A 23,970-nucleotide genomic window follows, 5' to 3' on the forward strand; every position below is an offset into this window, starting at 1 on the left:
GAAGGCAGTGGTTTAACCCACTGAATCACCCAGGCGCCCCTTGAAAATCCCTGTATTTTTATATGTTGAATTAAAAGCTGTAAATCAAGCCAAACATTTGTTAAATAAATTATATTTGATCTTCCCACTTTGACAAATAGGTGTAAAGTTACGGCTTTTATATGACCAAACATTGGCAAAATATCAAAGTTGATTAAATCTGGGTCTCCTTGGTGGCTCAGTTGGTTAAGCGTCTGCTTTCAGCTCAGGCCCTTCCTGGGGTGGAGTCCGTCATCAGGCTCCGTGCTCAGTGAGGACCTGCTTCTCCCTCTGCCGGCCGGTCCGCCTGCTTGCTCAGTCTCTCTCTGACAAATAAATAAATTAAATATTTGAAAAAAATAAAAAGGCTACATTTCTTAAAATAACTAAATTCAATTATTATTACAAAATTAGAATATATTATAGTAATATAAATTCAATTCCAAAATAAAAGTTACTTTTTATGTTTTCAAGAGCTATTTTTCTTTTTTAAAAGATTGTATTTGTTTGCGAGAGAGTGAGAGAATGAGTTGCAGGGGAGTGAGGGGAGGAGTAGCAGAGGGAGTAGCAGTTTAACAGGGAGCCGCATGTGGGGCTCCATCCCAGGACCCTGGGGTCACGACCTGAGCCCCCCAGGTGCCCTTCAAGAGCTATTTTTGTAAAGTATTCAAAATCATCTGCAAAAGTTAAAGGGAAGAATTATAATCTATAAGGAACATGTGAATATTAAATTTCAAGTATTTGTAGTTAAAATTTTTACTTGACTTTTTGAAAATGTAGTAAAATTTTGTTAAATACGACCATGAAAAGCTATTTTGGAGTCGTGTTCCGTGTCTTTGACAGGATCATGCTTCCTGTTTTCATGCCTAGACTTACACCTGGACACACGAGAGAGCGAGCCCAATGGTTTACTGATGAGAAATAACCCTTCGCCTCCATGAGAACTGTCGCATTTACCGCACTAATTTTGGGGGGTCCCTCTGGAATTTTATGTTAGAGAAGCAGGAAAATGGAGACTTGGTGTCGGGGAAATGGCACGTTGTCACCCAAGGGTCTACGGCAGTCCCGGTGTCCCAGTGGAGGGATGTGACCGGTGGGTTTGTCCTCTACCGCAGCACCTGCGCGGTGCCCATCCCATGACCCCTGAAGCGGGGCGTCCGCACTGGTGGTGGCACAAGGCACAACCCCCACACGTTCCCATGCCTTTTGTTTCAAGGACAGGGGCCAGGGGACCTGGAGACGCAGAGCCCTGAGGTCTAAACGGTGCTCCTCGGGAGAGGGGGTATCCTCGTGCGGGCGCCAGATCTCAAGGAACAGAAGAGCCCGTGCTCTTTCCCACACTCGTGGGTCTGTGTCCGGGGCAGGCCGGGAGGAGCGGCGCGCCCCGCAGGCTCTGACGTCCTGCTCTCAGCGGCGCCGAGGCCGGGAAGGCCGCTCGGGTCCAAAGCTCTTCCGAAGTGATGAGGGCCGGCGCCCGACCGGCCCCGTCGGGGGAGTGTGAGACTCCGTCTCTGGGCTGCGAGTTCGAGTCCCACGCGGGGTGGAGGGATTACTTAGAAGTCAAGTGTGAGAACGAGCGAACGACCTCTGTCACTGTGAGGGTCAGGGAGAGGCCGTGGACGGGGAGCAGGCCGGGTGTCGCTCTGCGGACAGAGACAGGCCTCCCTCTCTGACGGGGGCTGCGGGGCCGTTTTCAGGGTCGCCCTCGGGGCCCCTCGGTCTGTCCCCACGCGCACAAGGGCAGAGGCAGACCCGCGTTCCCGTCCCCACTGAACGGTACTTCTGGGCGCTGTTTCCCCGGTGCCCTTCTGGGCTGGCGGAGCAAGAGAGCGACCGCAGGGCGGGGACGGGCCTGACCGCCACGTCGGGGTGGACGCTGCGGAGGGGCCTGCGTGGAGGGGCCGAGCCGCAGCAGCTCGCGGACCGGCCGTGGTGCGGCCCCGCACGTCGCCCGGGAGCCTCCCGGGGTCCTCGCGCGGGTCCACCCGACGGATGCGAAGACGGAGGACCCGCAGGTCAGGGGCTAGTTCGGTGCCCGGAGCTGGCGACCGACGGTTCCACGGGCCCCGCCCCAGGTCTCCCCGACCGCGCTGTGGACGAGCTTCCCGCCCCGTCTCGGTGCCGCAGGACGCGGGCGCGACACGGGGGTCCTCGTCGCGGGAGGAGCAGCGTTTGTTCCGGAGACCCGAGCGGGATGGGGTCGCGGCTGCGGCGGACCCCCGCGGGCCCCGCGCAAACCCCTTCGGCTGGTGGACCCGCGGCTCCGTCCACCGGACCACGTTCCTCCTCCTTCCTCCCTCCGAGGGCTCCTGCAGGGCGGCGGCGGGGGTCTCGGGTGGGAACTGGCCGCGCCCCCGGGGCATGTGCGGTCTGAGCCGAGCCGGTCCCGACGTTCGCGGCGGACGCTGGGGGCCGCGGTCCGAGGGGCCGGCGCTGCCCTGGGGGTCGCGGGGGTCCCGGGTCTCCGGCGGGGCTCCGCGGCGCCGTCCGGTCCAGGCGGCCCCGCACGGTCCTGCTCTCCTCGCCGCAGCCCTGCCGGTCCGCTCCGGAAGCTGCACTTGGGGTCACAGGAGCCTGGTCGAGGCCGCAGTTACGCGTGACTTTCCCCGCGGCCACCGGGGGGGACCCGGGGCGACCCGCGGAGAAGCCGCGCCGGCGCGACCCGGAGACTCCGGCGCCCGGAGGTGGCCGCGCGGCGGGGCGGGGCGGGGGGCGGGGGGCGGGGCGGACCTCAGCCCCCGCGCCCCGGCCGTCCCGCCTCCCACCCCCACAGCGGGCGGGCGGCAGCGGCGGGGCGCGTGCGCGGGCGGCCCCGGGGGCGGGTCCGGGCGGGGCGCGCGGGGCGGCCGCGGCGCACCCGGAAGAGCCGCGCTCCGCGGGCGCCACAGGCTCGGGGGCGGCGCGCGGGCAGCGGGCGCGATGGACAAGCTGAAGAAGGTGCTGAGCGGCCAGGACTGCGAGGACCGGGGCGGCCTGGCCGAGGTGAGCGCGCCCGCGGCGGGGGGTGTGGGGGCGGGGGCGGGCGGACCCCCGGGCTGTGCGGACCCGCGCCCCGCGCTGCCCCAGGGCCCCCTCGACGGGCGGCGCCGGGGCAGGACCGCGGGAGGGTCCGCGCGGACGGGCCGGTCCCTGGCGACGGGCCTGCGGCCGCCCCTGCGTCGGGGCTCGGGGTCGGGTCCCTCTCCCGCCCGCGGGCCCCTGTCGGCGTCGAGGCGCGTGTCCCCGACGTTCCGCGGGGCGCTCCGGTTCCCCGAGCCCGTCGGTCCGCGCGCCGGACTCCGGACCCCGGACCCCGGGATTCCCGGACGCCGCGCGTGCGGGCGGGTCAGGGTCGGGGTCAGGGTCGGGGTCAAGGTCGGGGTCAGGGTCAGGGTCTCGCTCTCGCCCGGGCTGCGGAGCCACAGCGCGCGTCTCCGGGTTCCTGCGCTTCCGTCGCGTTTGCGCCTGTTTTCTTCCCCGGGCCACACAGGACACTTCACCTTCCGGTGTGTGCCTCAGTTTCCCCGGCTGCGGGGCGACGCTGCGGCCCGCCTCGCTCTCCGGTTTGCTGCCGCTGCTGCTTTCCCGTGCTTCGGCGGGTGCCGGGTTTTGTCTGCGTTTCCCTCCGGGACCCGCAGCCCCAGAGCGCGGTCCCCAGAACTTCACCCCGAAGACCCGCGCTCGACACTGACGCTGGATTTTAATTTATGTATTTTTTTAAAGTTTTTTTTTTTTTTTTAAGATTTTATTTATTTCTTTGACAGGCAGAGATGACAAGCAGGCAGAGAGGCAGCAGAGAGAGAGGGGGAAGCAGGCTCCCTGCTGAGCAGAGAGTCAGATGCCGATCCCAGGACCCTGGGATCATGACCTGAGCTGAAGGCAGAGGCCTAACCACTGAGCCACTCTGTGGGTTCTTTTTAGTTGCGTTAGGGTTAGGGTTAGGTCTTTATTAGTGGGTGGGGGCTCAGGAGTAATTTCATGCATTTTTTGTTTCTGATTTCTGGCTTCTGTTAGGAACTGTCAGGTCAGTCCCCACATGGCCTACTAAATCCTGGGCAGTGGACAGTTGCCCATTCTCTGAAAGCATTATGCCCTGCGGACGGTCATCCTGCTGTGAGCAGCCACTGGGGCTCCAGAGCGAGACACTTGGTCATCCTGGAGACTCCCGTGCTACAGTGTTGACAGCAAGACGAGGCAGATACTTTGTATTTAGAAAACAATCAGAAACAGACCCTTAAGAGTGAGTGATCAGTGCAGATTGAAGATGGGAAGACTGAGTTGGCTTTTACCCAAGGTGTTGTGTGTCCTCATTGGACACAGGGAAGGGCTTGAAAGGGCTGTAAGCTCCGCCCCATCTTAAATCTGTTTAAGAAAGACAAGGTGCCTCTCTCTCATTGTGAAGTCCCACTGTCCGTCTCCTCTCCTGAGTGTGACATTCCTGTTTTCATACCTCATTGTATGTCATTTCCTGAGTCCCGGACTCCTGGGACACATCCTGCAGCTGGCTGAATTCATTTTGAGGATTGTTCTTGGCTTAATTTTTAATTTTTACTAATTTGAGCCTCCTTTAAAGTATGGGTATTGACTTGATCGTCTCACGTCTGCCCTGGCTTCGAAGCTGGCAGGGCTGGAGATTCTGTGCTGAAATTTCTGTTTTCCGTGGTGACTTGGACTTCGTGGCCTTATGGGTTCTTCAAATTAAATTATGGAAGTTGTCAGAGGTCACCATAAGTGAGTGCTTTTCAAATTTTTATTCGTTTAACGTAAACAATAAAAGCACGACTAGTTCTGTTTCTCTTACATATGAAACTAGGCATAAAAAGCACTTGGCCGTGCCTAGTCACCAACAATAGCCTCATAATGAGGTTTTTAATTGATACCTCCCCTTCATAAATACGCCTTCAACCTTTGGTTTTAGTGGGCTTCTGTCCTAAAGTATAGGTTTCATTTTTTCCATAGAGGAGTCCAGGGATAAGGAAGGAATGAGTGGTAGGAAGCAGCATTCATTTCTCACCTTCTTCTGGTCACCAGCCCTGTTTCCTCAAACAGTTCTTAGCTTTACCTCGTTTTGGCAAGAACCTTTCGTCTCTCCATGTCCCAGAGTCAAAGGGACCTTTGTTCCTAACTGCTAGTCAGATGGCTTGTGTGCAGATCACTGACAGTTCTATCCAGGTTCTATGTAAGCTACTCTAATTTCCAGAAGGTGCCCCAGCACAGCTTCCAGCAGCCATGAATTAAGAAATTGTGTGTGTGTGTGTTTTTTCTTTAATAGGTTTTATTTATTTATTTGACAAAGATCACAAGTAGGCCGAGAAGCAGGTGGGGACGAGGCAGGCTCCCAGCTGAGCAGAGAGCCTGATGCCCGATGCCCGATGTGGTGCTCGATCCCAGGACCCTGAGACCATGACCTGAGCCGAAGGCAGAGGCTTAACCCACTGAGCCACCCAGGCGCCCGAGTCTGTTTTTATAAATTGGCAAAAGGAAGGGCTGAGTTTTGGCTGAGCCCAGTTAGAAGGGGAGCAGCACTTTCTTCTTGCTGGGACCGTGCAGGTCAACCAAGTGCAGTTACACACAGTGGGGAGACACGAATGATGAAAAGTTGTCTGTACCCCCCCCCCCCCAATTTGCCCCCTGGGGTGACATTTGTGTGGAAATTTCAGCTTGAGGGACTTGTAGAACCGACGTGTCACTTTCGCTTCGAAGGAAGAAAGCAGAGCTGCTTTCTCTTGCGCGTGAGTTCGATTTATAAGGGGACTGGGGCCTCACCATCCTGCGCAGACTGTATTCAGGTCTCTGAATGCCAAGGCCAGCTCACGCTTGACATGTGATGTGACCTTACGGGTTATCCTCTTAAAAAAAAAAGGTTGAACGTCTGACGACGTCCCTGTGGACGCCAAGTCGTGCTCCAGCCGCGAATGCCGTCCCGTTGTGCTGCGGCGCCCTTTTCCCCGCGTGCAGCTCACCTCTTTTTTTCTGCCTGGCCGAGCAGGTTCTCTGTGTCCTGCGTGAGTAGGAGGAGTGGCGTCTTCTGGTCTTATTTTCTTCCTGATGGGAGGTTGCCCGTGTGAGTCAGAAGGCCGAGCTGGTTGTGGCACCACCGTCGCGGTCGGCCCGCTGAGTGTCTGTGACTCTGGGTGCGGGTTTTCCTCAGCAAGGAAGCCGGGGGCCCATCTGTCCAGCCCTGACAGACACCCTGTTCCCACTGGGTGTCCCCGTCCCCGATGGCACCTTTCTGCGCGGTGTCATGTGGTGTCCCATGTTTCCGCAGGTGCGGTGTCTGCTGGGGGACGGCAGTGTCAGGAGCCCCCCCTTAAATCTGGGGGAACAGGGGTGCCTGGGGGCTCGGTCATTCAGTGTCCGCGTCTTGATTTCAGCTCAGCTCATGATCTCAGGGTCCTGAGATCGAGCCCTACATCAGGCCCCCGTGTCTGGAGCCTGGTTAAGAGTGCCTCTCCCTCCCTCTCTCAATTCGTGTGCATCTATGCGGTGGGAAGAAAACCCGTTTTGACAGTAGCCCTTCGTCCTGGGTCTGTTGTGGATGGAAGTCAGGCTGTTCTGTGGCAAGGGCTGGCCACCGCTGGGAGAGCCGCTGGTCCTTGTCTCCTGGCCTCTGGTTCGGCAGGAAGCATGGGGACAGGACCGAGCGCCCGCCCTGAGCTGGGGGCGTCCAGGCTGAAGGACTTGCCCGTCCCGTGGCTCTTGCAGCTTCTGGCAACGTCCTTCTTCATCAGGGGGTGGAAGTGTTACCGGCAGCTTCCCCCGCTGCTGATGGCGGCCGTGCTGGCCACGCGCGGCGAGCCTGCTGCAGGCGCACTGGGCAGGAGGCCGGAGGCAGGTCTCAGTGGCAGGGGCCGTCCCTGGCATGGTGTGGCCAGGAAGGTCTCTGGCATCAGCTCTGGGCTGGCCTCTTTGACCTGGAGGAACAGCCGTGGGAGCTGCGTGCAGGCTCCCCGGTTAGCAGAGCTGTTGCTGGCGACCGCGTTGTTGGCAACCGCGCACTCCCGGGAGGGATTAATTATGGTAGCGGGGCCGGGCGGTCATGAATTATCTGGAATCCGTCTCACGCATGGGTGACTTGGCTGATGCCGGCACAAAGCACCTCAGATCCAGCTGAGAGCCCTGACGCGATGACAGCCTTCGTCCCCTGGGGTCTCAGAGATGCTGGGAGGAGTAGCTCCTGCTGAACTTTGGCTTGTCGATGCGGGAGGCCATGCCCGGTGGCCTGAGCACCGGCGTGACGTGGCTCCCCGTTCCCTGGGCCCCTGCCTGGGGCTGCTCACGCCTTTGCAGTTGTCCGTGTCCGGCCTGGGCCGTGGTCGGGGCTTGGGCTACTCTGCGGCCTGCTGCCTTGCTGTGCTGTGTGTGAAATGGTGGAGACTTGCCACCTCGGGGGTGTTCCCGTAGAGGCTGGGGAACCTCGTATCTGCTGCCGGAGAGGAGACTCGTGGATGGAGAAGGAGCCGTGCGCCATGACTCGGGAGGGCTCTCGTAGCAGCGAGGGAGTCGGAGCCTCTGTTTCTGCTTCCGTGCGCCATGACTCGGGAGGGCTCTCGTAGCAGCGAGGGAGTCCGAGCCTCTGTTTCTGCTTCCGTGCGCCATGACTCGGGAGGGCTCTCGTAGCGGTGAGGGAGTCGGAGCCTCTGTTTCTGCTTCCGTGCGCCATGACTCGGGAGGGCTCTCGTAGCGGTGAGGGAGTCGGAGCCTCTGTTTCTGCTTCCGTGCGCCATGACTCGGGAGGGCTCTCGCAGCAGCGAGGGAGTCCGAGCCTCTGTTTCTGCTTCCGTGGGACACACTCACACAGTCTCATTACGTGCTTCCCTAGTTCTTGCTGCTTAAACACGCATATCCATGTGTGATCTGTCGTTTGAAAATTCTAGGTCGTTGAGGCGTCGTCACTGAGCTGGGGCACCAGAATAAAGGGCTTCATTGCCTGTTTTGCTGCAGGAATTGTCTGCTCACTGTTGGTAAGATGTCCCTCCCCTCCCCTGGCCTTCCCTTCTGCCCCTCATGAGGTGCGCGGATGAGAGCGGGAGGAGAGGGCGTGCTGACGAGGGAGGGGAGGGCCTGGGGGTCCCTGTGCACTCCTGGCTGTGGCCTGGCAGGGGGGTCCTCCCCGCGCAAACGCCCTGTGCTTGATCTTCCAGGGGACTTTCCTGCTCTGGGTGCCCAGGAAGGGCCTGTACCTCTTCGCAGTGTTTTATACCTTTGGTAACATCGCATCGATTGGGAGGTAACGGCTTTTTGTTTTTTGTTTTTTAATTTAACCTTAGCCAGTCACTAGATGGGAAAATAGGTGTGGGTTGTACTTCAGGGACGTGAGGAGGATGCTTTAATAGTTTTAAGGATTTGGTTTCACACCAAAGGTTGTTAAAATACCTTGTATCCAAAAAAATCCACAAAATATACATCACATTTATTTTCTGTCACTTCAAAATATTTTAGTATCTTTTTTTTCTTAAAGATTTCATTTTTTTGAAAGAGCAAAAGAGAGGGAGAGATAGAGCATGCGGGGAGAGGGGCAGAGGGAGAAGCGGAGGCCGTCTTCTCGCCGAGCAGGGAGCCTGGCGCAGAGGGGCTCAATGCCAGGACCCTGAGATCACGACCTGAGCTGAAGGCAGAGGCTTAACTGACTGAGCTCCCCAGGCGCCCCTATCTTAGTTTATTTGTGAAATCTCCTGGGATGAAGTTACTGTTGTGGTTTTACACACGAGGGAACCGTGGCACGCAGTGGTTGAATGGTATCTTCAGGCTTGACAACACAGTCCTGTCTGCATTCTGGCCTACTGCTGCCAGAGGCTGAGTGGGGACTTGAGAAGGGCTCACGGGGCCAGACGCTCCTGGGGAGGGGTGTTCTTGCGCTGCCAGTGGAGGACCATCTCAGACCTGGCCCTAGGGTCAGGAGCACGGGGGAGCTAAGGGAGTGCCGCCAGCGGGGGGCGGCCCGATTTGCTGCAGGTGCACACACAGCCCAGGTCCAGTCCAGCTCATGCTTCAGCCCCGCCGTGTGCCGACAGCAGGTCCTGCCGGCCTGACTTCTGCCTTAGGGCCCCCTGGAACCTGAGCCCCGTGACTCCCTGTCCCTCCCCCTTCCCTTGTGTCTCAGTCAATGGCCTCAGAGTCCTGGGTGTCCAAGCCCCGGCCCCTGTGATTGGTCACCCTGACTTGGTGCCGACCCCTTCCTTTTGGTCTCCAGGGTTACTGTTTCTGGGAGGGACTCATGTGCTTCATGACTGAGCCTGGACCCGCACCTGGGCGGGGCTCTGAGCCCTCACAGACTGTGTGGTTTGGTTCCTGCCCCTGGAGCTCACTGGTGGGCCGGGCAGATGTGAACCGGTGACGGAGTAGGGCAGGGAGGAGGAGGGGCCTGGGCGGGGCGGCGGCTGCCATCTGAACCCGGAGCCGGGGAGGGCTCAGGCGCCACCTGAGCCGCCCTTGGGTCTGGCGCATCTCACTTCCGGTCTGAACCACTGCAGGAGTCCGGGCGGCTTCTCTGTCTTCCCTCATGTCCCTCTCGGCCACTTTCTGCGGCGTCCCCAGCACAGTCTGTTTGGCCCTGCCTCATGCGAGCCTAGAGGAGAGGCGCTTAGCGAGCTGGCTTGACCCAGGTCCACTCCACAGCCTCTTGCATTTCCCCAAACATCCTTGTGGTGGTTCTGGGGCTAACGTCCTTGTCTAGATGCTGCCTGCGCTGCATCTCCCTCTTTGTGCCCTGCCCCCCGCCCCCATTTTAGGGAAATTCTTGCTCATTTGTCAGGACTTGGGTCAGAAGTCACCATTCCTGTGAGACTTCTCGTCCCCTCTCCCCGCCCAGAATCAGTGACCTCTTCTTTCCTAGGGGACTCTGTGTCCCAAATATGTTTACGGGACAGCACAGGTAGCATTTTATTACACTGACTGGTTACAAGTGTCTAAGCCACTTGACGGGCTGGACCTCTGCCCTGTCTGTCCCTGTCGTCCCCAAACCCAGCTCTGTTTTTGGCTGGAAACACTAACTGAACGATTGAGTGCATGGCTCCGGCTGCCTTCCAAGAACTTGATTTATGAATGCTTCTGATAGTGATGTCTCCTCTCGCCTCTACAGCCCTCTTGAATACGAACTTTTGGAGGGTTTTGCTTTGGGCAGACGATGCAGGTTTCATGTCGAGGCTGCAAAAAGAGCATAAACACAGGAGTGTGCTGGTCAGTCCAGAAGAACAATTTAGCAGACCCTACTAGGACCGGGTCTTCATAGCCCTGCCTGTGGAAGTAACACGGGGAACATGGCTTTACCTATAATGTGTTATTACTTATTTATTTATTTATTTGACAGGGAGACAGAGGGAGAGGGAGAGCGCACAAGCAGGGGGAGCAGCTGAGGGAGAGGGGGAAGCAGGTTCCCTGATGAGCCGGCAGCCTGACGTGGGGCTCGATCCCAGGACCCAGAGATCAGGGCCTGAGCCAAAGGCAGATGCTTAACGGCTGAGCCCCCCGGCGTCCTCTGATGTGCTACAGTTTCGTGTTTGTGCTGTATTTAATGTTTCAGGCCAGCCGTGGCTGTTGCATCTCGTTCAGTGCTGCCTGGGAGTGCGACTGTGAATTCAGGTTGAAACTTAACAGGACTTTAAAGAGAAGTCAGCTTATTGTTAAAATTTCTGCTTTTAGCAAACACCCAGTAGCTAATGTTTAAACACTTGCCGTTCCAGGCTCCTGCCCATGTGATGCCACATGGGGCCTTTCTGTAGGAATCTGGAGACATGACAGACCTCGCCCTGGGGTTTGGGGTTCAGGTCTGTGTGGGTTAGTGTCGCCTGCAGCCCCCTCTCCAGTTCCAGTCCACACTGAAAGTGGACGACGGATGTCTTTCAGGGCCTTGGATCCCGTAGCTGTGGGTTTGAGTGCGGGCTAAGTTCTTAGCTGTGCGGCTGTGGATAAGGACACCTTCCTGAGCTTCCTTGTCCCATCCATGAGATAAACTAGCGTAACGACCCCTACCCCACCGGCTTGCGGAGGCAGGAGTGTCCCGTCTGTCTGTAGCAAACACTGACCGACTCACAGAGGGTATGACCAGTAGAAATATTCCGGGAGAATGAAAGAACAGGAAGTGCCCTCGTTTTTAATACCAGCAACCTAACCCGGTCAGGTGTGGTTTCTCTTTAAAATGATCCGAGTTTCTGGGGTTGGTTTCCACGGGTGGGAGTTGAGGAGGCAGGGGCGCACCTGTCGGAGGCCTGGGGGCTCCTGGTGTGGTTCTGGAGCCAAGCCCCGTGCACTCACACCCGAGGAGCGGGCAGCCCCGGCCCTGGCTAGCAGACCCTTCGGGCTTCCGTTTCTTCGGTTCCTGTCATCCGCCCCACAGACCATCGAAGGGTTGGGTCAGGACAGTACGCAAAACGCCGGAAAGGCTGGCAGTTGGCGGGTGGCAGGCGCTTCCCCGCTGTCCCCGGCCATTACCGCTGTGATCCCCGTGGCTGCTCCCGTCCGGGTGGAGGGGAGGCGGCAGGCTGGGCCTGGGCCGGGCCGGGTCTGGGCTGCTCTGAACGGCCTCTGTGTGTTTGCCTCTCAGCACCGTCTTCCTCATGGGCCCGATGAAGCAGCTGAAGAGGATGTTTGAGCCGACACGCTTGATCGCGACGATCATGGTGCTGGTAAGGCCTGCCTGGGAGCCGCGCCTATGACATGGGACTTGGGTTTTCGTCTTCCTCCTCCTTTCTTTCCCCTTTCGTCTTGACTCACTGCCCAATGGCTGTGAGCTCCGAGTTGGAGGGAGAATCCTGCTCCGGCCGTGACGCCTGCCGTGTGCTGCACCTGCAGTGGGCCTCTGGGAGCAGTTGCACTGTTGGGGACACGGGTCGTCCTGGTGACGGGGAAAGTGGCGCCCGGCAGAGTCCGGGGGAGTGACCCCGAACACAGGCTTCGCTTGCTGGAGCGGGCATCTGGGCTCCTAGAGCGGGCGCGCTCTTTCCTCGGCACCTGACCGCCGCCGCTTGCCTCTGGGGCTGCCACCCTCGGGGCCCCTCCGCTCTGCTCCCTGCTCCGACGGCACTACCTGCAGCCCGTCCCCCTGTCCTGTCGCTCCTGTCCCTCGCTCCTGCCCCTTCCTCCTCCGGGCTGCCGCCTTCTGCGTGACCCTTAGCATCGTTCTAGACCACATTCGCTGGCCTTCTGTCAAAGTCGCCTTTCCTGCGACATTTGGGCCTCGGTCAGTGCACTTGGTTAGTTTCATCTCCGTCCCCGTTGCTTGTCGGGATGGGTGCGTTCCGTGAGGCCGCGTCCACGTTAGCTGTGCTCGCGAGTCATTGTGCAGCATCGGCCCAGTGCTGGCCGCGGAGAGAGTACTTGGGGCGTGATTACTGAGCAGTTAAGCCGTAGAGGGACAGAGAGGATGGACATGACTGGCCGCCCGAGGCCACTGCTCTTGGCCAGCCTGGATGTAGGTGGTCCGGGCGGGTCTTACAGGAAGAACTTTCTGAGGAAGGAGTCAGAGTGTTAGGTGACATGGAAACCAGTAACCGGCTGCCTGGAATCTCATGTTACCCTCCGTCCTGCTCCAGACAGGGGTTTTCGGAGGGGCTCAAATACAGGACTGTGAGTTCAGCTGTTAGTGAGTTTGAATGAAAATGGGGAGGGGTGAGGGAGGGACCAGAGATGTGGTTTTATTTTCTGGGCAGACAGTTTGGGGAAATTGGAAAGTCAAAGAGGATCCATCTCTTTTTACATGTTTGTGTGGGCTGGTTTCACTTGCCTGGGGTTTCAACTCTTCTGCCCAACGCGGGTGCTCCCGTGGTCCGGCGCTTTGAGAGGAAGGATGCCTTTGGTTGCTGCGTCAGCAGAGTCTGGTCGGTGTGGGGGGTGAGTGTGGGAAGTTTGCCAAGCATGGTGAGGCCTTCGCAGTATTTCCCCCCATGTTGTCACTGTATTAATTAATGTTTTCCTCTCTTCTAGTTGTGTTTTGCCCTTACCCTGTGTTCTGCCTTTTGGGTAAGCGTGTATTTTGAGTTCCTTGACCCTTTTGGCGTAGGCCTCTTGTCACACGCCGTGCGTGACCGTCTGCTCTCCTTTCAGTGGCATAACAAGGGACTGGCGCTCATCTTCTGCATTTTGCAGTCCTTGGCCCTGACGTGGTAAGTGATGTCTCCTCGCACGTCGCCGTCTGAACTGTGCGGCCGAGGGAGGTAAAAGCACATGTGGTGTGGGTGGGAGGACGGAAGAACATAGGAGCTTCTCAGTTAAGAATTCTCAAGGATGTAAGTGAAATCAGACGGCAGAGCAGAAGTCTGTGCCCTCAGCCGCGTGCCGGTAGCCGGCGTCCACGGTCTCGGGGGCTGGGGGCTGGCTGCCTGCTGCACTGTCTTCTGCGGGGCTCCGGGTCGATGGTGAGATGTTCTCAGTGTGACTCAGTCACTTCCGTCTGGGAGGACGAGGATGGTGGCGTATGTCAGGGGCTGGTAGAGAGCGGCTGTGAGTCAGACGGACGTCGAAGAAAGGCGAGCCGTAGGAAGGGGGCGCTGCGTTTGGGGCGGGACGGATGACTTCGCCGAAGCACAGAGGGAGTTGTCAGCCGGAGCTGAGGGACGGCGGCTGATGAAACGGAAACCCGCGTGGCTGTGGGCGGCAGGCCTGGCAGGTGCACGGCAGGCTGTTGGCAAAACCAGGGGATGGTGGCTCAAGAGCCACGCACGGTGAAGGCGGCGCCGGAGACCTCGGTCCTTCCAGACGGGCCCAGCGTCCGGCAGGGAGCGGTGCTGACGGAGGAACCGATGGCTTCAGAGAGGTCGCTCCGGTCCTTCCAGAGTTTAGGAACGTGTGAGGCCGGCCTGAACGGTTTCCACAGAGACGTGCTGGTCCGCTTCAGGGAAAAATGCTTTCCCTGGTGCCGAGGAGAGAGGGCTGCAGGTCTCAAAGCCACCAGGGACCGGCTGTGGTCCCGCGTGGCAGGGTGGGGCTTGAGGCTGTCGCCGAGCACCTCGTCGCTTTGGTCATTTGGGACTTGTGACAAAATACGCTTCCCAAATGCTTTTTGGGATTCACTGTGTTCACAAGGGAGTGACTCTCTCCATGGGAACGGAAGGAGAATGACGGCCTGATTTTAGTGAGACGCAGGTGTCCGCAGTAGGTACCGGAGGGCCTGGTTTGTGGCTTATGTTCATGTGCTGCTTCTTTCCGGGGCACGGGGTTGGTACCCACATGTATGTGCCTTTTTTCGCCTATAGACAACCTGGAGCCACTCTCCAGAGGTTCACCGTTTGTACAGGCTCACGCAGACGGCAGTAACGCGCCAGCACAACCGTGTTGTGTTTTCCTCAGGGCTGGTTGTGAGCGTTGGGGCCTCCCGCCTGCCTGGGCCTCCGCTGGGTGAAGGGCCTGAGCCAGCTAGGATCCCCGAGAGCTCTGGGCCCGGGTTCCTGAAGAATCCTCACTTCCTTACGTTGTTATCCGTAGTGTAGTTGGTGCTGGTTTTTTTTCTTTTTGTTCTGTTTTCTCTTCTTTTAAAATTGACAGGAGCAGAGCAGGAGACCCTCCTGGTCAGGGGCAGTTTGTTCTGTTGAGGGTTTGTGAAATCCTACAGGGGAGCTGCGCCGGGTGTCAGCCGGCGTTGTTTCAGGCTAGGGCTCTGCGCCGTCCCGCTGTGTGGGACCTGCTGACCCCGTGAGGCCGAGGTGATGGGGTCGGCTCCACGTGGGCCTGTCACCCTTCTGTGGCCACCGACGACCCCCCACCTGTCCCTGGGGCATGGCGTGTGTTCATGTGTGCATGCACGTGTGCACAGGTGTGCGTGTACGCCCCATGCTGAGGACGGAGAGGGTCTGGGCCCTTAGGGACAGGCGTCCTCACAGCTGAGGCCTGTTCCTTCCAGAGAGTCCCTGCATTAATTTTGTCTCTTGTTTGTTTTCTTCGCAGGTACAGCCTTTCCTACATACCCTATGCCAGGTAAGACTGCGCTTAGGGCTGTGCCTTCCGTCACTTGGGGCAGAGGGCCCTTTGTTTCGGGTGCTTTCAGAGAACTCGTGTTTTATCTTTACTAAAATTCTTTCAGGCAAATAGGTAAAATGTATCCATTTTATAGATTCGTAAGCTGAGGGTCCTGTCCACCTCCTCCCCTGCGGTGCAGGGTGACGGGCATTGGCCCGGGACCCCAGTTCTGGTGACAGAACGTTCTCCTGAGACAACGTAGGGCCTGTGTGCACGTAATCCCTCTTGGAGTGCGTAGCTTTGTGGAGGAAAGGTGAAGATCGTTTTAGCATCTCTGAGGGAGACGTGGAGGGAGCCAGGCTCACGCTTGTTTTCTTGTAGTACCCACGGATGAGAACGTTCCAGATGCGTTTATGAAGGGAAAGTCAGCAGGGCCAGGAGGACTCGGAGGACCAGGGTTTGCTAGTTAGCAGTGTGGCTTTGGGCGGCTCACTAGACCCCTGTGGCCCGAGAGGACGCGTGTAAGCAGCGTGGGCCGGGCCCGGCCCGGCCCTCCCCGGAGGCACGCCTCCTTCGTTCGGCACTTGCATCGAGGAGCCTCTCAAAACTGTGATGATCTTTGTCGTGTGATCTTTGCCTGACCCTGCTGTCATGCGGCAGCCTAATTTCCGTACGTGTCTGTCAGTACCTGTTCGTTAGAAGGAGGCCTGTCTTGAGCTGTATTGAGAAGACAAGAGACCGCACGGGAGCTGGGAGGCGGACAAGCAGGCTTGTGTCCGAGTTCCGACCCTGCTGCTGACTGGTTCGAAGCTGCGGGGCAGTGCCCGATGGGAAGTTCACAGGCCCCTCACCATAAAGGCAGCCCTGTGGCTTGGGCGTACGTTCCAGGGGGTAACAGTTAGGAAATCCTCTGCTGACCCAGCAAGTCTGGGGCGCTGGGGGCTAGTCTGAGAAGCGTATGGGTAGAACTGTCTTGGGCAGCTGGGTTTTTATGTGGAAGGAGCCAGAACCGCTCATCCCTGAGCATCCCGTGATCCTATCAGTTTGCCCACAGAATAGATCATCATGCCAGGACCAGGTCTGTCATTTTCAGGGTCCTGTGCAGAACGTAACTGTGGGCTCCTGGTTAAACAAGATCGAGAGTTTCAAGATGGCAGCCACAGAGCGTAAACCAGAGGTGAAACCTTCCAAGTACGGGGCGCAGGGAGACTGCTGTGCCTCTGACCATGAAGCTGGGCCTGTGCACTTGACCTGGACGGGCATTTATAGAGCTCACACCTTTCTCCATGTTCCACGGGCAGAGTGGTTACACGGCAGAAAAGGGTTCTGTGGTCACATATGTTTGGGAAGGGGTGAGGCAAAATTAGGTGAGTTCCTTGTTCGGCAACTTTCCAGGTCCTCTGATATGTGTGGTGGTCGCTGCCGTGCGGGATCTTACCTGACTGCGTGTCTCTTTCTTGTGCAGCACCTCTGCTGGGACTACAGTGTAGAGCGTGTCTCCAGCGCTGCGCTGGAATTACCTTACCGTTAAAGCACGGTGCCTGCTCACGCAGATGCACTCGCTTACCTCCCCCTCCCTCCGTGACTGTCCCGGGACCCTTGACACCGTGTGGCTGAGAGCAGAGGGACAGGGCGGGGCGGGAAGCCGCACAGCCACGCGTGGGCCTGAGTCGGCCGCGCTTCCTTGAGCGGGACGGTGATGGATTGGGGACCCACTCTGTCCTTTCCACGTATGTGCGTTCTAGGGAGTAAGCCCTGGGACAGGCCTAACCCAGCAGGTTGGTAAGTACCCGGTCACTGCAGACAGTGCCCTGTACGCGGGAACTCCGGCAGGCTGTCTCTTAGCAGCTTCCTGCTGTTTGCTTAGGACGAGGAATGAGGAAAGGCCCGAGTAACGACTGGGTCTGATGTTCTCAGTGCATCTGCTAATTCTGGTTAACTTCTAAGTGCACAGTTCTTCCTTCTTGGTTTCCGATAGCCTCTGCTTTCTTCCAGTCCTTTCCCTTGGCTCGTGTCAGTAGCTGTCCATTGTTTGATACTATTAATTCCTGCAGATGTGGGATTTGAAACTCAGCAAGATGGGTCACTTGCCCATGGCAGTACTGCTCATGTTGAACCTGCGGTTGGATGCCAGGGAGCTTGACCCCACAGTCAGGGTGCCCTCTCCCCTGTAGGGTGCTCCTCTCGGTACCCAGGAATTACGAGGGTCTTGACCACTTACAGGGGCCTGGGGGGTGATGGTCTCTCACTGATGTTCATGTGTTTTCCTCCTAGGGATGCTGTGAAGAAGTGTTTTGCGGTCTGTCTGGCATAGCACACGGCCCGCTGTGCCAGGCCCTGGGAGGCGCCATGGACGGGAGCTGGTGGACAGTTTTGTAAACACCTCCTGAACCTCTGTCTTACAGACACGTGCCTTTTCTCCTGCATCAGTGTGTTGCTTGTGATCTGAACGTTTGAAGGTTGCTTTTGGAGATAGTGTTGTCTTCCAGACCCAAACGTCTGGAGCCTGGTGTGGGAGGTGGAGTCTGTAGCTTGTGGGGTGGACTTCCTTCTGCACCTGTTCCCTTGTTAGAAGCTGTTTCACCGAAATCTCCTAATAAAAGCCTCGTGAAGCAGCTGCAGGTCGGCTCCGGAGCCAGGGCTCTCCAGGGGACGGCGGGCAGCCCCGTCGGAGCTGGCAGGGGTGCGGCTGGAAGGCACAGAGCTTTGAGGTCGACGGGGACTTTGCGGACTTGCCCTCAGTATGCAGACCCTCCCCGCCTCACCCAGCGTGCACGCGCTTCTGCTCTGGGGTCTGCCCCGCGACAGCTGCACACAAGCCCGTGGAGAGTCTGGCCACAGAGTAACGTGGAGGGAAGCGCTTTGGGGGGATGTGAGTTGGCTTTAAATCTGAATTTTGGCTTGGTTCTGATTGCACACCTGACGATGGAGCGTGTCTTCTGACATCCAGTGCACACTCTGCTCTTGGGGTCTTCTTCCCCTCCCCCCACGCCACATAGCTTTTCTCCTGACCAGGAACTAGACTGGGGACAAAGCGCAGACGGAACAGACACTATTGGCTTCTGCACAAGGGCTGATGGGAGGTGAGAGATCGTGCTGCTTTCTGCTATGGTTTTCTTTTCATGATTTACATGTGCTGCTTTTAAACTGATTCTGTTTTCCGTCTCCCCTGGAATGGGGCCAGGAAAGAGAGGCTGGGAAGGCAAAGCCCCCCCCCCCCCCACCATGGGGCCCGCGGGAAGGACGTGTGCCTACCCGTGACCGTTCACCAGGGCCTGTTTTTGCGCTGGAGTAGTCGGGGCCGTAGACCCTGGGGCAGGAGGCCATGGATGGCCGGGGCTCGCCTCGCGGCCCCCCTGCACCGCACACACCTGCTTTGTGCCCAGAACCCTGTCCAGTCCTCATGAGAGCCAGTGACGGTTATCTCACCGGCAGTCGAGGAAATTGGGTCTGGGAGGTTAGCGGGTTCCCCCAAAGCCATGGCTGGTGGCAGACCTGGGCCCAGAGCCTGGCGCTCCAGCTTCAGTCCCCCGTGTTTCCCGGGATGGCTCTGGAGGCGCCCCCTCTAACGGTTCTGCCTGTTGCCATCAGCCAAGCCTGTGCCTTTCCTGCCCATGGTCTACGTCACTGCCCTGTCTCCTGTCGGGTTTCCCCTTTGGGAAGCTCTTCTGGGTTCCGGAGGCTCTCCACGGTTCGTTAGTGTGCCTTCCAGCTCCTTCTCACTGCCTGACCAGCATGAGTGCCCTGGCCCGATTGCCAGAGCTCCTGGCAGTGCGGGGCCGCTGCAGCAAGCCCTCTCCGGGGATGCCGTTCTGTTCTTTACCCAGGTCTAGCTGGTCCCCTAAGGGTCTTGCTCTGGCCAGACTTTTCCTCTGAGCTGGGGAGCTGTAAGCAGGTCTGACAGGACCAGAGTGAGGAGGCGGTCTCGCCGGGTCCTCTTGGGGCGGTGGAGGGCGCCCCGGCTTATCCTGAGGCTCCTAACCTGCCTTCAGCCAGGAGGGGAAATACGTGCTGCCGCCTGGCTTTTGTGGCGTTCTCTCACCCCGGAGGTGCCCTAGGAGCTAACTCACATCTTGGAAGTGCTCTAGGAAGTGGCCCGGAGGAGGTCAGGAGTGTCCTTCGTTCCCTCCCTTGAGAGCAGATGTGAGGCCAGCCTGTGTCTGCGAGCTCCGGTTGGCCTGGAGTGACTGGAAGGCTGATTCCTCTGGCCCTTTGCAGTGTTTGGACTTGACTTTGTGGGACATGAGGTCAAAGTGCCTTTTGAGACTCTAGCGGGGCTGTGTGGCGCAGTGGTAGTGGCTGTGGGCTCTAACGGCACCCGGGTCTGGGTGTGTGTTGTGGTCCCGTCACAGACTGGCGTCTGGTTGGACAGGTTACTTGGGCTCTGGCTTGCCCGTTAAAAAACCCCAGAGAAAACAGTTCCTGCTGCATTATTGTATGCCCGCTGTGCCAGGCGCTGAGCCCAGTGTGCGTAGATGACATCCCATTGACAGGAAGGCATTACTGCCTCGTCCCCGAAGCAGCCGATGAGTTTTGAAGGTGACAAGTGAATGTCTCTGACCATTAACTTACTAGAAGCTCTGCGTCCAGCTGTCCGTGTGCAGCACACCAGACTGCCGTGCGGGGTCTCCTTTGCCATCAGCAGTGACTCGCCAGCTGCTGGTCCTGGTCACTCCAGGTCCCTCCAGATCCCACCGGTAGAGGGCGGTGGTTCTCGCGTTAAAGCACCTGCTGGGCTCCGGGCGTTTAGGCTCTCCCAGACTCCATTCATTTCCCCTCTGCCACCTCGACCTTTGGTTCCCCTCCTTGTTTTAGCCCGCTGCAGGGTGGGAGGAAGAAATCCCCGGGAAGTCTCTGAAAGCTGTTACCAGGCGCCCTCGTGGACAACTGGGGGTCAGGGTTCAGACCCTGCGGCTGGCTTGCTGCTGGTGGTTTTTGTTTCCTGCAAACTCCCCTCGCCACGGCTGGGGGAAGGAGAGGCTGTTGCATCTCTGGGATGAAAGGAATCAACTCCTGCCCTTGTGCCCACCAGGGGTGAGGCGGTGCCTCCATGCCCGTGAGCCGCGCCCCCACCTTCTTCCTTCTGTGCGGCTGTGCTGGGCACCGCGCTGCTCCCCAGGCCCAGACAGCCAGCTCCGGCCCTCAGAGCCTGCTGTGTGACTCCCCGCCGCCCAGCTCGCTCCCTAGGGGGTTCCCTGTCTGCCCACTGGGCTCATGGGCAGCTCTGGCTCCCAGATCCTGTGTGCAGCTGTGCCACTGGCCGCTGCTGCCCAGGCCCAGCTGCGGGTCCCTTGGGAAGGGGGGGGACACCATCCTGCATGCAGCATTTCCACTGAGTTGATGATCTCGGTGTTCCCTCATTCTAGTATGGGGACCTTGGGGGGCTGTCCCCCGCCTGCCACCTCCCTCGCACCCTGATTGGTGTGGTCAGGGAGAGGAGAGAAAGTCATGAGGTGCATCTCAGTAGATGGCTTTTGGAACCTGCATTGGAAAAGAGGATTAAGAAGTGGGGCATACCTTGAAAGAAGGGTGTTGGGGATACCGGTGTGGGCGCTTCTGCTTTTGACAGCTCCAGCAGCGACGAGTGTGGCCTTGTGGCCCTCGGGGGGTGAGTCAGGAAACCCAGCCTGTGTCTGTGCATCCTTGTCTGTGGGGCAGCCCGTGCTGGCCGCCTGCCCGCTCCTCCCTCAGACATCTGGCCACACTCAGCTGCAGGGTCACAGACGAGTGAAAAATTCACAACCCATCCTTGACCCTCCTTTTCAGCAAATAAATGAAAAAATCCATGTTTGCTCAATTTTTGGCATAGTTTTTTCTATCTTAAAATTTAAGATTTGGGGGGATGTTCTGAGGGTTGCTGTAGGTTTTTTGCAGATAGCAGTTTTTAAAAAGCCAGTAGAACTACAGCCGAAGTTAAATGCAGGTTTACATCCAAAACTCTCGGTAAGATACTAACAAAAGAATTTCGATTCAGAATTTTTGATTTTTTGGGAAATTCTTATTTAAAAAGTTAGTTGGGAGGTTAAATCATGGGACTTTAAAGTAGCTCGTAGTTCACAGTTTATGCATTTTGTGAAGTTATGAGGTCTTGAGTGTTTCCATCCAGTGAAGAGACAGAACTGTCGTGCGGTGTGTTTGGTCCACCAGGACAGGCTGCTTACCTCCTCTTTGGGCTGTTTCAGTTCTGCCCCAAAGGCACAGGCGCCTGTGGTACACCTAAGCCCTGTGGTCGGTGGCTTGGGTTTCTGTAGCGCAGGAGGCCCTGAAGCCTGGGCAGAGAGTGGCGGCAGTGCAGCCCGGCCCGTGCCCATCTACACTGACCACGGGAGACTCCTTCTTCCTGGCAGGAGCCCGCAGGCTGGTAATAGGCTTAGAAATGCACAGAACTTTGTCTCTGGACGGGACAGGCTGAGAACAGGGAAGACTGAGCTCCTTAGGCAGTGCGTGTCCTCTCGGGGACAAGACGTGCTGTGTGAGACGAGAAGTCCTCCGACGGCGTCGTCATCCACAGGCGATGCTCAGGTCCGTGTGGGCAATAAGGTAGTGTCACTGCACATAGACAGTGCGGAGAACCCTGTATGCCACAGACAAACTTTCCCTGATAACCACGGGGCTGGCTGGACTCAAGTCCTCGCGGGGCCCCTTTAGACCAAATGGAGGCCGGAGTCCGGGCAAAGCTCTCCAGCCCTCGTTGTGCAGCTGCTGAGCCTGGTGGCAAGTACCTGCAGGTGTTGCGTTTATGGGGGGTGCGGGGAAGCGCGGTCTGCGTCCAGCTTTGCGGCCTTCCTGCTCTGAAGTGTATGTCTTGCCCTTTTCAGTACTTTCGCTTGACGTAGCCGCTGTGAACAAGGAAGGAAAGATTTCACATCCTCTCAGCTCTGTTCCTTTGCCACTTTTGTAAATTCTCGTTGGGGGTAAAGATGTTCAAAACCCTGTGGGGAATGTACATGCCTTCAGAATATTGTGCCTGTTCTAATCTGAGGAGCTTTTAAGACGCTTTGTTAAAACATGAATCCATTTTTGTAATCGTATAGTAATACTTAACTAATTTTGAATTCTGGTTATTGCATAACTGAATCTTTTATATCCAAAAACATATTCTTATGTACTACTTTTCCTACCTTGAGATTCTGTTTTGTACAACAAATGTTTTCTTTTCACTGATGTATTTCAAAGAAAAGGAACTTTGCTCATATTAGAGCTGATTTTTTTCCCCACCAGGACATCATAAAACTTAATTTTTCTTGTTTTGCTTTTTGTTTCCTTTTCTAATAAATGATAGGATTATGATCTTTAATAAATCTGGTATCGTGTCTTGTTTATGTCTGTTTCCCCAGGAGTCACTAAACCAAATGAAGATTGTCTGGCTACAAGAAAAGAACACGTCCTTGTATCATAGCATGTAGCATTGCAAGCACTTGAGGTGGTTTTTGAGCTAAATTGTTACGTAATCCTCTCTTTCCAAGGGCATGGGAGTAATAGAATCTAAGTCTTAAAGATTTTTGAAGGTAAGAAGTGGAAGATGTTTTTATTTTGGAGAATTCCTGCACACCTGCCTAACCTGCCTGGCTTACACTGCATAAACTGGGTTGTCAGTTAGTGTGAAGTTCGTACTATTTCCATATTCTTTTAATGTTCCAAAATTCAGAGTTATGACCACTCTTTCTCTGATGATGCTGGTACTTTGCTTTATCTCGGTCAGTCTGGTTTGGAGTTTATGGTTTCATGATCATTTCAGAGACAAACTGGCTGAAAAGATTTGAATGGTCCTTTAACACAAATATGTGAACAGCCAACAAGCGTGTGAAATATATACTATGTTATTTTATGTAATATATTAATATGTGATATTAGTATATATAAGTTGATATTCCTAACTTACAAGTTAAGAAAACAGGTAAAGCCCACCTCTAAAGGTGCATTCTCAGGTGGTAAAATTACAATGAAAAGTAGGACATTATTTGTGTAAAGTTCAGATCGTGATGACTTTTTGAGGTATGGAGAGGTTAGTGATTGGGAAGGGATGCAGTGTGGAGGGGGATTCTGGGTGCTGGTTGTCCTTTTTGTTTTTTGAGAGCTCAAGGGGCTGGTGAGGGACAGAGGGAGAGAGAGAGAAATCTCCAGCAGGTTCCATGTCCAGTGCAGAGCCTGACATGGGGCTTGATCCCAGGACCCTGAGATCGTGATCGGAGGCCAGATCAAGGGTCAGATGCTCAACGGACTGAGCCACCCAGGTGCTCCTGTCCCATTTCTTGGCTGAGTGTTATTTGCAGGGTGTTCACTCTGATAAATCATTACCCTATGTTTTCTGCATATGTGCACTTTTATGATGTGTTATACTTTATAATAAAGGTAAAGGCTTAAGTAATTGGTTTTAGATATTTTTTCTATATAATTTAACATGATAAATGTCCTTCTGAGCATGGCTTTAGTTGCATCTCACAAATTGTGGTATGTTGTATTTTCATTGTAATAAAGTTCAAAGTAGGGGCGCCTGGGTGGCTCACTGGGTTAAGCCGCTGCCTTCGGCTCGGGTCATGATCTCAGAGTCCTGGGATCGAGTCCCGCATCGGGCTCTCTGCTCAGCGGAGAGCCTGCTTCCCTCTCTCTCTCTCTGCCTGCCTCTCCATCTACTTGTGATTTCTGTCAAATAAGTAAATAAAATCTTAAAAAAAAAAAAAGTTCAAAGTATTTTCATTTTTTCCTTTTTACTGCTGCCCCCTCTGGATCACCTCCTCAGTCCCTGCTCACCACCCAGCCTTCCCTCCTCTTCCCTCCCCTTTGTCCTCACCAGCTCCTCCCCTTTTGTGCCCCTCCTCCCCTGCCTTTCCCCACCCCCCACCCCCCACCCCCCACCCCCCACCCCATCTTCACCCCCTGCCTCTCCCAGACATAGCCTGGCCCAGTTCAGAATACTTTATTTCCTTGTGACTTCTTCTTGGCCCCATGATTACTTAGATGTGTGCTTAAGTTTTAAACATTTGGGGATTTTCCAGATACCTGTTACTTGTTTATAATACAGTTAGGGTCCATGATCAAAGGAACGAGACTGATAGAAAGCGAAGGTCAAGCAAAGCTTTATTT

General features: G+C 56.4%; 1 protein-coding gene and 1 long non-coding RNA gene across 2 annotated transcripts in view; one reads left to right on the forward strand and one right to left on the reverse strand.

The window, feature by feature from the left end:
• The window catches only part of LOC309849838, a 98,451-nt gene that overhangs the window by 71,205 nt on the left and 3,276 nt on the right, over nt 1-23,970 (reverse strand). The window lies entirely within an intron of this gene.
• SFT2D2 (SFT2 domain containing 2) lies at nt 2,838-22,187 on the forward strand. The gene is made up of 8 exons (XM_082702752.1): nt 2,838-3,000; nt 7,875-7,961; nt 8,142-8,227; nt 11,540-11,621; nt 12,919-12,954; nt 13,039-13,097; nt 14,875-14,904; nt 17,161-22,187. The coding sequence occupies exons 1-8, from the start codon at nt 2,938-2,940 to the stop codon at nt 17,198-17,200; spliced, it is 483 nt and encodes a 160-aa protein (XP_082558878.1). The 5' UTR covers nt 2,838-2,937; the 3' UTR covers nt 17,201-22,187.

Source organism: Mustela nivalis, assembly GCF_964662115.1.
Source record: "Mustela nivalis genome assembly, chromosome: 16".
Classification (NCBI taxonomy): domain Eukaryota; kingdom Metazoa; phylum Chordata; class Mammalia; order Carnivora; family Mustelidae; genus Mustela; species Mustela nivalis.

Coding starts and splice junctions, on each gene's coding strand:
- SFT2D2 (XM_082702752.1), top strand. CDS start 2,938: ATGGACAAGCTGAAGAAGGTGCTGAGCGGCCAGGACTGCGAGGACCGG. Junction 3,001..7,874: donor ACCGGGGCGGCCTGGCCGAG/GTGAGCGCGCCC, acceptor TGAAAATTCTAG/GTCGTTGAGGCGTCGTCACT. Junction 8,228..11,539: donor AACATCGCATCGATTGGGAG/GTAACGGCTTTT, acceptor TTTGCCTCTCAG/CACCGTCTTCCTCATGGGCC.